General features: G+C 53.1%; 1 protein-coding gene across 2 annotated transcripts in view; it reads right to left on the reverse strand.

Annotated features, from left to right (window-relative positions):
- The window catches only part of INTS3 (integrator complex subunit 3), a 222075-nt gene that overhangs the window by 83061 nt on the left and 127002 nt on the right, over window positions 1-12012 (reverse strand). For both annotated transcript variants that reach the window (XM_060255779.1, XM_060255771.1), the window contains 4 exons: window positions 9728-9815; window positions 5487-5566; window positions 3856-3947; window positions 491-597 (listed from right to left, as the gene is read on the reverse strand). In XM_060255779.1, the coding sequence (XP_060111762.1) occupies window positions 491-597; window positions 3856-3947; window positions 5487-5566; window positions 9728-9815 (367 nt within the window). The remainder of the gene's footprint in view (window positions 1-490; window positions 598-3855; window positions 3948-5486; window positions 5567-9727; window positions 9816-12012) is intronic.

Consider the following 12012-nt stretch of genomic DNA (forward strand, 5'->3'; position numbering starts at 1 on the left):
TATTTCCTGCCCTTCATAAGCCAAAGGAGTCTCACAGCAGCTAACAAATCTCTTTTCCCTTCCCCTCCCCACAACAGACACCTTGTGAGGTGGCTGGGGCTGAGAGAGCTCTCTCCCAGAACTGCTCTTGAGCAGAACAGCCCTGAGAGAACTTGTGGCTGACCCAAGCTCACATTCCAGCAGCTGCAAGTGGAGGAGTGGGGAATCAAACCCAGTTCGCCCAGCTAAGACTCGGCGCACTTCGCCACCGCGCCAAACTGGTTCAGCGAGCATTTTAAGGTGGATGCTGAGCTGATATCATTTAGTACACCTTTTGGTGATGTCAGGGGTGGGTGGCATATGCAAATGAGTTCTGCTAAGGAGCCCCGGCACTGGTCTCCAAACAACCCCTGCAGCATTTTTCCCACTTTGGGAAAGGCCGAACTGTAGCAGTCGCAGTGATCCTGGAAGCGGGGAAGGGCACACCTGTCAGGTTGGTCTGTGATCCTACCTTCCATGGGAGGAGAGGGCGAACTGCAGAACTCGGGGAATTTCTCCCTCAGCATGGCCCGGAGCTCCTTGTCCAGCTTTGGGTTGTCGAAGAGAGGAGCCAGGTGCCTGCGTGCAGAGGAGAGACAGAAACGCTCAGACTCGAGAGTACCTTTCCGCTCCTCGCGTAAGGGATGATTCCAACAACACAAAGTCCTTGCGGCTGCCGCAGGGGTTTTGTGGGAGACGTTCAGTGGGAGTTCTGGGTCTCCTAAGAAGGTAAAAGGTCAAGGCGGTCCCCTGCGCAAGCACCAGTCGTTTCCGACTCTGGGGTGACGTCGCTTTCACAACATCTTCAAGGAAGACTTTTTGATGGGGTGGTTTGCCGTTGCCTTCCCCAGTCCTCTACGCTTCCCCCCGAGCAAGGTGGGGACTCGTTTCACCGACCTCGGAAGGATGGAAGGCTGAGTCAACCTGGAGCCGGTTACCCGAACCCAGCTTTTTACGGGGTGGTTTGCCGTTGCCTTCCCCAGTCCTCTACGCTTCCCCCCCAGCAAGGTGGGGACTCGTTTCACCGACCTCGGAAGGATGGAAGGCTGAGTCAACCTGGAGCCGGCTACCTGAACCCAGCTTCTTACGGGGTGGTTTGCCATTGCCTTCCCCAGTCCTCTACGCTCCCCCCCCCAGCAAGCTGGGGTCTCGTTTCACCGACCTCGGAAGGATGGAAGGCTGAGTCAACCTGCAGCCAGCTACCTGAACCCAGCTTCTTACGGGGTGGTTTTCCATTGCCTTCCCCAGTCCTCTACACTTCCCCCACAGCGAGCTGGGGACTCATTTCACCGACCCCGGAAGGATGGAAGGCTGAGTCAACCTGAACCACCTTCCGCTGGGATCAAACTCAGGTCGTGAGAAGAGGGCTCCGACTGCAGGACTGCAGCTTTACCACTCTGCGCCACGGGGCTCTTCCTCCTAAGAAAGACACGGGTACAACCACGGTGTTTTTTGTAGCAGGAATGCCTTTGCAAATTAAGCCACACATCCTCCTGGAGCTTACCGTATCATAGAATCAAAGAGTTGGAAGGGACCTCCAGAGTCATCTAGTCCAACCCCCTGCACAATGCAGGAAACTCACAAACACCCCCTAAATTCACAGGATCTTCATTGCTGTCAGATAGCCATCCAGCCTGTGTTTAAAAGCCTCCAAGGAAGAAGAGCCAACCAACTCCCAAGGAAGCCTTTTCCACTGAGGAATCGCTCTAACGGTCAGGAAGTTCTTCCTAATGTTGAGCCAGAAATTCTTTTTTGAGCCAGAAACTCAGTAGGCCCTGGACTAAGAGCTCTGAAAGCTCTTGGAGGATTGGCTACATCATGGAGGTGTGGCCTAATATGCAAAGGAGTCCCTGCTACAAAAAAAGCCCTGGGAACAACACTGATTGAGACTGTGGTTCACAGGGCCTTATTTTCCCACTTGGGCACACCGCCTTATACTGAATGAGACCACTGGCCTGTTAAGATCAGTCTTGTCTACTCAGGCTTTCCAGAGGCTCAGGCAGAAGTCTTTCATCTCATCTGCTACCAGGTCCTTTTAACTGGAGATAACGGGGATCGAACCTGGGACCTTCTGCGTGCCAAGCGGATATCACTGAGCCACGCTCTCAGGTCAAGGCCTTTCCCATCACCTATTGCCTGGTCCTTTTAACTGGAGATGCCGGGGATCAGGCCTCAGATTCAGCAGGAACTCACAGGAGCACAGCTCCTGAACCTTTCTGAAGGTTCCGCCTCTTCCTCCCCACCTACTTTGTCCATTGAATAGGAGGTACAGCTGCATAACAATCCCTGGATTAGGAGAGTGGGAGGCAGCCAGCCAGGGGCTTTGCCACGCCCCCAGCAGCCCTCATTAACCCCTGCGAAGCCCCCGCCACCCTTTCTCCACTTCTTATGTGATTCTGGGTGGTAGGTGGCTTGCTGGCTTTTGACTGGGGAGGGTGGCTGAAGAGAGCCCCAGGTGAGCGAGGCCTGCTTGGGCTGGCTGGATCTCTAGCCAGCCCACGCAGGTTTCACTCGCCCGGGGCTCTCCTTTCTTGCATCAGGTTGCTTGTGACCGGGGTGTGTGTGTGTGTGGCATACGGCGATGTGTTATGCTAATGAGCTCCACCACCTATTTTTCTACAAAACGACCCCTGCCGGGTATTGAACCTGGGACCTTCTGCATGCCAAGCAGATGCTTTAGCACTGAGCTACTGCCTGCTCCCCTCCCTCTGCCCACCATTTTCATATCCCAAACTGGCTCCAGGGAGCTGCTGTTTTCCTCATTATGACAATAACACGAAGCCATGCAAAGGACATGATTTTTGCAGTGGAACAAATACTGGCTCCAGGGGGGGGGGGGGTCCTCAGGACACAAAGGCAAGGCTGGGGGAGGCTGAAGCTCCTTCTCCACTCGTGCCACGATTTCAGTCAGATTCAAGCCCCCATGAGCATCTGAGAGACACAGTGGCCTCATGCCTAATACAAAGTCCTTGGGGGACAGCCAAAGGAACATAGAACATAAGAGAAGCCATGTTGGATCAGGCCAATGGCCCATCCAGTCCAAAACCCAGGTGCCATCAGGAGGGCCAGAAGCCCTCCCGCTGTTGCCCCGCTCCCCAAGCACCAAGAATCCAGAGCATCACTGCCCCAGACATAAGGACATAAGAGAAGCCATGTTAGATCAGGCCAGCGGCCCATCCAGTCTAATACTCTACTTCACACAGTGGCCAAAAAAGCCCAGGTGCCATCAGGAGGTCCACCAGCAGGGCCAGAGCTCCAGAAGCCCTCCCACTGTGGTCCAACAAACACCAAGAAGACAGATCATTACTGCCCCAGACGGAGTGTTCCCTTTATAGCTGGTGGCTAATAGCTACTGATGGACCTTGGCTCCATATAAGAACATAAGCCACATTGCAGGGGTGGCCAAGGGTAGCTCTCCAGATGTTTTTTTTGCCTACAACTCCCATCAGCCCCACCCAGCATAGCCAATGGCTGGGGCTGATGGGAGTTGTAGGCAGAAAAAACACATCCGGAGAGCTACCCTTGGCCACCCCTGCCATATTGGATCAGGCCAATGGCTCTGGTTCACCCTGTAGGCAAACCACAGGGGTAACGTATTGAATTTGCCTGAAGAAGATCAAGCTGATACTTTTGCTCAGCAGCTGGTTCTTAGCCTCAGCAGGACTTGAACACGGCTCTGAGACCGGCACAATCTCTGCGTTTGAAAAACGAAACACGTCAGCTGCACTTCTGGTTGAGAGAGGGGAACCCGCCCTTGCGAGGCCAGAGGGAACTGGGAGTCTTAGAAGATGGTGGTCTGGGTTGGTATTAATCTATCTGGACTCGTAAGCCACTTACGCGAGGACTCGCTTCTCCACAATGTGGGTGAGGGAGTTGAAGACGCCTTGTCGCACGTGGGCTTCCAGGGCGGGACAGAAGTTAGGAATGATCTGCAAAGGCAAAAGGAGGAGAGAGAAGGAGAATATGCTGCGGCTTAGTTATTTATTAATCCTTTGTTTCCATTTGTATCCCGCCCTCTCCGCCGAAGCAGGCCCATGGCGGCCAATAGGCAAACTCAAGGCTTTTTTTTTTTGCATATTAGGCCCCACCCCCTGATGTAGCCAATCCCCCAAGAGCTGACAGGGCTCTTTGTACAGGGCCTACTGTAAGTTCCAGGAGGATTGGCTGCATCAGGAGGGCGTGGCCTAATATGCAAAGGAGCTCCTGCTAGAATTCCATCCCTGAGCCACACACCCCTGATGTAGCCATTCAAGAGCTTACAGGGCTCTTCGTACAGGGCCTACTGTAAGCTCCAGGAGGATTGGCTGCATCAGGGTGTGTGGCCTAATACGCAAAGGAGCTCCTCCTAGAATTCCATCCCTGGGCCACACACCTCTGATGTAGCCAATCCTCCAAGAGCTTACAGGGCTCTTCATATAGGACGTACTGTAAGCTCCAAGAGGACTGGCTACACCAGGGGGCGTGGCCTAATACGCAAAGGAGCTCCTGCTAGAATTCCATCCCTGGGCCACACACCTCTGATGTAGCCAATTCTCCAAGAGCTTACAGGGCTCTTCGTACAGGGCCTGCTGTAAGCTTCAGGAGGATTGGCTACATTAGGGGTGTGTGGCCTAATATGCAAAGGAGTTCTTCCTACAAAAAAAAAAAAGCCCCGGCCATTTTAAAACATTAAAACCAACTAAATCCATCACAACATTCATATCCTCCAGATACACGTCAGGTCCGAGGGCCGAATTTTGCGGTGACCAGATCAATTTGCAGCGCCAGATTAAACCCTGTGAGGGCCCTTAGGCAGTCAAAATCTTGGGGAGGCCCCTAACAAATTATCCCAGAGTTGGGAGCACCTGGCCCACCACCCGCGGCCCCTGCTGCAGCTGCCTTCTCAAAAGCTGCGGAGGCGGGGGGGGGGGGGGGGTCAAATTTGGCGATAACGCCAGCAGCAGCAGCCCCAGGCAAGTCGGGCAAAGAGTGGCTCAGTTGCTGGCTGTGTGTGGAGGCTGGGAGGGCTGCAAGCAGGGGGGTGGGGACCGGGTGTGTGTGTGGGGGGGGAGAAGCTGGCTCAGGGCCCCTAAAGACATGGGGGCTCATAGGCTATTGCCTGCTTTGCCTAATTGTGAATCCGGCCCTGTCGATTTGGCCAGGCAGGTGCTAGATTTAACAATCCAAGGCTTGGTGGAAGAGCTCTGCTTTACAGGCCCTGCGGAATTGTAAGAGATCCCACAGGGCCCTAACGTCCTTGGGGAGCTCATTCCGCCAGCGTGGGGTTGCAACCGAGAAGGCCCTTGCTCGAGTTGCAGCCAGCCTGGCATCTCTGGAACCGGGGATCGAGAGGAGATTTTGAGACCCAGACCGTAGCACTCTCAGGGGCACATGTGAGCTTCAGTCGCTCCAGCAAGCATCTTCGAAATGGCAACTGGCAACTGGAGCCAGGCGAGGTTGAAGCCGCTGGGATGCTCTGGGGATCTTACCCGACACATGAAGTCCAGCAGGGTGGCTGTGATGGCCGGGTGTGGTTTCATGGAGTGGTGCATGACCAGGATGGCCGGTTCTGCAAAGCAAAGAAGGGCAACGATTGGTTCAAAGGAAGAAAGGCGGGGCAGGCAGGTGGGCTCCCATTGGTGGCTCTGCGTCGGGTTGCCCTCGGCAAAGGCCTGGAAGCGGAGCGGCCCCCCCCCCCAAAAAAAGTTGCACCTGCATCGCTAACAGGGCTGCCAACCTCCAGCTGAGGACTGGAGATCTCCCGGAATTACGTGCCTTCCATGGTCATAGATCCAGAGGAGTTAGCCACGTTAGTTTGTTGCTGCAAAACAGTAAAGAATCCAGTAGCACCTTTAACCAATTTTAGCATAGCGTAAGCTTTCGAAAAACACAGCTCTCTTCATTGGAGGTGTGCAGAAGCTGGGCAGAGATATATAGGTGGTAAGGGGAGGGGGGAAGTGGATGCTGGAAGTTTTTAAACAGAGGCCGGATGACCATCTGACAGCAATGACGATCCTGTGAATTTAGGGGGAGGTATTTGTGAGTTTCCTGCATGGTGCAGGGGGTCAGACTAGATGACCCTGGAGGTCCCTTCCAACTCTACGATTTTATGATCCTGTAAGTGAATACCACGTAAATGCAAGGCAGTTGCGGAAGTCATAACTAAGAATGCGCAATCTACCTTTTCTTATTGCTTTTGCAACTGCTTTGCATTTAAGTGCCACTCGCTTCCAGCATCCACTCCCCCCTGCCCTTACCACCCATATACCACCTATATATCTCTGGCCAGTTTCTACATACCGTCCATGCATCTGATGAAAAGAGCTGTGTTTCTCAAAAGCTTATGCTACAATAAAATTTGTTAGTCTTAAAGGTGCTACTGGACCCTTTACTATTTCCCACAACTACGGCTGATCTCCAGACAAGAGATCAGTTCCCCTGGAGAAAATGGCAGCTTCGGAAGACAGGCTCTACGGCATCAGGTTGAGGTCCTGCCCCTTCCCAAATCCTACCTCCAAATCTTCAGCAGTTTCCCGACCCACAGTTGGCAACCCTAATTGCAAGACACACAGCCAACGGGAGTCCAGGATGGAGGGGCTGCAGTTCTCCAGAGCCGAGTTTGAACATATGAACATATGAAGCTGCCTTATACTGAATCAGATCCTTGGTCCATCAGAGTCAGTATTGTCTACTCAGACTGGCAGCGGCTCTCCAGGGTCTCAAGCTGAGGTTTTTCACGCCTACTTGCCTGGACCCTTTTTTGTTGGAGATGCCGGGGATTGAACCTGGGACTTCCTGGTTACCAAACAGATGCACTATTGCTGAGCCACTGTCTTTCCCCTAAAACATATATGAGTCTTCTACTGAATCAGAAGACTGCGTCCATCAATACTGTCTACTCAGACTGGCAGCAGCTCTCCAGAGTCTCAAGCTGAGGTTTTTCACGCCTACTTGCCTGGGCACTTTTTAGTTGGAGATGCCGGGATTGAACCTGGGACCTCCTGCTTACCAAGCAGATGCTCTACCACTGAGCCACCGTCCCTCCCCATTGCTACCGTGGTCCTTGGCAGAGCAGAACCACGTGCCAGTAGCATCTCCAAGGCTTTCTTTGTAGCAGAAACTCCTTTGCATATTAGGCCACATCTCCTTGATGTAGCCAATCTTACAGGGCTCTTAGTACAGGGCCTACTGTAAGCTCCAGGAGGATTGGCTACATCAGGGGTGTTTGGCCTAATATGCAAAGGAGCTCCTGCTACAAAAAAAGCCTTGGGCATCCCCACCAGCCTCACCCCTTCGAAGACTGACTGATTTCCTCAACCATTTCTCTTCCACCTTTCAGACTACCTGAAGCCCTCCCTCCAAGTAGTTCATAATCAAATAAAAACACAGAGAGACCAATTACTCCCTGCTCTCCCCCCCCCAAGGGCTATGTTTTCCCCGGCGCAAGCGATCAATTTCCCACCAGTTGCGCTGCAGGAGACTTTTAACCTGCGGCTCCCTCCGGTTCCCCTTGCGGCTTTGTGATGCTGTCTTTTAAGGATTAAGAACCACAAGAGGAACTGGAGAGGGTCCAAATGCGCCTACGTGTCACATTCTCAGGGCGCAGGCGGGCGGGAGTCCAAAGCCAGTCTAAGGTCAAAGTCCAGGGAGTCAAGCAGGGGCCAAGTCACCAAAGCAAAATCGCAAACCAGAATCAGAAGTCAGTGTCTAAAAGCCAAAGGATCAGGGACTCAATGTTCCCTCTAAGCTGCAGAGTCTTGTGAGCAAAAATTCAACTTTGTGAGCTACTGGCACTGAAGTTGTGAGCTACCGGCAATCAAGTTGTGAGCTACCGCATAAATTATTGTGCCCTGGGGTCATCCTTCCTGAGCTAAGATAAAAATGTGTGAGCTGGAGGCTAAAAATCTGTGAGCTAACTCACGCTAAGTCAGCTTAGAGGGAACTCTGGTCAGGGTGCCAGGGAATTCAAGCAGGTCAGGATTTGGAACCAGGAAGGAGCGTGGATGCAAGCCAGGGAATCGACTCGTTGCTTCCACGAGGTTTCCCACCAGTTGCTCTGCAGGAGACTTTTAACCTGCGGCTCCCTCCGGCGTGCCTCACGTCTTCGCTCTGAAAGTTCTTTCCGGAGCCTGCTTCGAACTCTCGAGATGGGAGGGGGAGAGCTTGGAGGAGACTGATTGTCAGCAGCCGGCACTGGTGCCTGGAATGTGGGGAGAGTGATTGATGGGCCAGCTGGTGGTCGTTCGGCTGAGGAGCTGGTTGGCAACTCTTCCTGGTTTGGTAACCCTTCCAGCTCCCCCTCATCAGGGCTCATGACACCGTGGAGCAACTGGTGGAAAATCAATCGCTTGCGCCGGGGGGAAAACAGAAGTCGAGCAACGCTAGTGAGAAATCGGTCAGAATAAAAACATCCAGTGCTTAAAAAGTGAAAGGGGGGGGAGGGGCGGGTGTCAAGCAGGAACCATACTCCCCAAGATCAAAACAGTCACACGCCAGCTATTCAGATTTTGGCAAGTCTCCAAAACCCGCTAAAGCAAGAGGTTCTTCACCTGCAGGGCTTTTTTTGCAGCAGGAGCTCCTTTACATATTAGGCCACACACCCTGGTGTAGCCAATCCTCCAAGAGCTGACAGGGCTCTTAGTACAGGGCCTACTGTAAGCTTTGGGAGGATTGGCTACATCAGGGGGGTGCGGCCTAACAGGGTTTTCTTTGTAGCAGGAACTCCTTCGCATATTAGGCCACACACCCCTGATGTAGCCAATTTTCCAGGAACTTACAGAGCTCTTAGTACAGGGCCGACTGTAAGCTCCAGGAGGATTGGCTGCATCAGGAGGGCGTGGCCTAATATGCAAAGGAACTCCTGCTAGAATTCCATCCCGGGGCCACACACTCCTGCTGTGGCCAATCCTCCAAGAGCTTACAGGGCTCTTCATACAGGGCCTACTGGAAGCTCAGGGAGGATTGGCTGCATCAGGAGGGCGTGGCCTAATATGCAAAGGAACTCCTGCTAGAATTCCATCCCGGGGCCACACACTCCTGCTGTAGCCAATCCTCCAAGAGCTGACAGGGCTCTTAGTACAGGGCCTACTGTAAGCTTCGGGAGGATTGGCTACATCAGGGGGGTGCGGCCTAACAGGGCTTTCTTTGTAACAGGAACTCCTTCGCATATTAGGCCACACACCCCTGATGTAGCCAATCCTCCAAAAGCATACAGGGCTCTTAGTACAGGGCCGACTGTAAGCTCCAGGAGGATTGGCTGCATCAGGAGGGCGTGGCCTAATATGCAAAGGAACTCCTGCTAGAATTCCATCCCGGGGCCACACACCCCTGCTGTAGCCAATCCTCCAACAGCTTACAGGGCTCTTCCTACAGGGCCTACTGGAAGCTCCAGGAGGATTGGCTGCATCAGGGGTGTGTGGCCTAATATGCAAAGGAGCTCCTGCTAGAATTCCACCCCTGTAGCCAATCCTCCAAGAGCTTTCAGGGCTCTTCATACAGGGCCTACTGGAAGCTCCAGGAGGATTGGCTACATCAGTGGGAGTGTGGCCTAATACGCAAATGAGTTCCTGCTACAAAAAAAGCCCTGGCAAGCTGGAGGAGGATACTACCTACTGTGATTTTCTCACACAAAAGGAAGGGAGATGGGGTCAGGCAACAAAAACTGGGGCAGGTCCGAAGGAAAAGGGCTCTGCCGCAACCGGACTGGGGAGTGAGGAAGACTTCACCGTACCGATGTTCATGATGCTGTCTTTCTCGGGGCTGAAGAAGAGCCAGTCGTAGAACAGGGCCAGCTTGGCGTTTGAAGCGGCTACGTTGGACTAGATGGAGAAGAAACAGAGAAGAAGGTCAATGGAGACGTCTTTCTAGTTGTTGTGCTCCGTTCTGGGGCGTTCTGAGGCCCGGGTTAAAGGCAGCATGAAAACCACAGAGCAGAGGCGGCCAAACTGCGGCTTGGAGAATGCATTTAAAGTTGTTTTCTTTCTCCCTCCCCTACCTCCCCATCTTACTTCCGTGGAGGTTTTTAAACAGCGGCTAGATGACCATCTGACAGTAATGAAGATCCTGTGAATTTAGAGGGAGGCGTTTGTGAGTTTCCTGTATTGTGCAGGGGGTTGGACTAGATGACCCTGGAGGTCCCTTCCAACTCTATGATTCCTTCCTTCCTTCCTTCCTTCCTTCCTTCCTTCCTTCCTTCCTTCCTTCCTTCCTTCCTTCCTTCCTTCCTTCCTTCCTTCCTTCTGTCCCACATCTGATGTTCATGTCTTTGCAGCTCTCAAACATCTGACATTTATTCTGTGTGGCTCTGGCCACCGCTGCCGCAGAGGCTGCTGGTAACTCATTTCCTCTCTGATGGAAACTGGATCTTGGAGAGGAAAGAGGATGGGGTGAAAAGGGCCTGAAGGGGAAAGCAGCGAGTTGCAGGGCACCTCCCCTGGATTTTGCTTTCTTGCCTACAGACCCTGGCATGAGGGGACAGATGTTTATTTCCCCCCCACCCACCTTCTCCGGATCTGAAACAGCCCAAGGGAGCTGCTGTTTTTGCTCTGCTGGGGGCAACAACACAGAAAAGCCATTAAGTTTCCCTAGGGGCAAAGAGCAGCTGCCTGGGACTGGTTTTTGTCAGGGAAATGATGGGGAATGACTTAACACCCCCCCCCCCCGCCCGCTTCCTCTCCTTGCGCCAAGGTCCTGATCAATACTGCCACTAAGCCGTGCAGTCCTATGGACAAAAATTCTACTTCACGAGAAGATAGAAGAAGAAGATGATACTGGATTTATATCCCGCCCTCCACTCCGAAGAGTCTCACAGCGGATCACAATCTCCTTTACTTTCCTCTCACAACAGACACCCTGTGAGGTGGGTGGGGCTGGAGAGGGCTCTCACAGCAGCTGCCCTTTCAAGGACAACTTCTGCCAGAGCTATGGCTGACCCAAAGCCATTCCAGCAGGTGCAAGTGGAGGAGTGGGGAATCAAACCCGGTTCTCCCAGATAAGAGTCCACACACTTAACCACTACACCACACTTGCTCTCCAACCAAACTTGCTCTCCAACTGGCAACTGGCATTAAAACTGTGAGCCACTGAATAACTGCATACTGCGTAGAGGGCTAGTTTGGTGTAGTGGTTAAGTGCTTGGGCTCTTTTTCTGGGAGAACTGGGTTCGATTCCCCACTCCTCCACCTGCAGCTGCTGGAATGGGCCTGCCATAGCTCTCGCAGGAGTCGTCCTTGAAACGGCAGCTTCTGGGAGAGCTCTCTCAGCCTTACCCACCTCACAGGATGTCTGTTGGGGGCGGGGAGATGTAAAGGAGATTGTGACCGCTTTGAGAGTCTGAGATTCAGAGTATAAGGCGGGGATATAAAATCCAATATCTTCATCTTTGCTCTGGGTCCATTTTTCCTGAGCTGACGCAAAATCGTGAGTCAGAGGTTAAAAAACTGCAAGCTGGCTCACACTAACGCAGCAGAGAGGGAACACTGGTCCTTATCCAAATCAGGCCATTCCCCGTCTAGTCCCCCTGTGCAAGCAACCAGTCGTTTCCGACTCTGGGGTGACGTTGCTTTCACAACGTTTTCATGGCAGACTTTTTACGGGGTGGTTTGCCATTGCCTTCCCCAGTCTTTTACGCTTTCCCCCCAGCAAGCTGGGTCCTCATTTGACCGACCTCGGAAGGATGGAAGGCTGAGTCAACCTTGGGCCGGCTACCTGAACCAGCTTTCGCTGGCATCGAACTCAGGTCGTGAGCAGAGAGTTCAGATCACAGTACTGCTGCTTTACCACTTTGCGCCACGGGGCCACGTCTAGTTGGGTAACATTTTTAAGCAGCCTGCGAGGCCCCTTTGTGCCAACTCCTACGGCTAGTTCTGGCTTGGCCTCGAGCTGCAAGAAGGCGAAAGGTGGAGGGACCCGGTTTCTGCTTATTGCAAAGAAGGGGAGAAAAGAAGCCTGAGGGGATGTAAAGGAGGAGCGCTCCATCATTTGGAAAGCACCGTGCTTTGGAGTGCTTCCAGAAGC

The sequence above is a fragment of the Heteronotia binoei genome, chromosome 1, assembly GCF_032191835.1.
Source record: "Heteronotia binoei isolate CCM8104 ecotype False Entrance Well chromosome 1, APGP_CSIRO_Hbin_v1, whole genome shotgun sequence".
In the NCBI taxonomy this organism is placed as follows: Eukaryota; Metazoa; Chordata; class Lepidosauria; order Squamata; family Gekkonidae; genus Heteronotia; species Heteronotia binoei.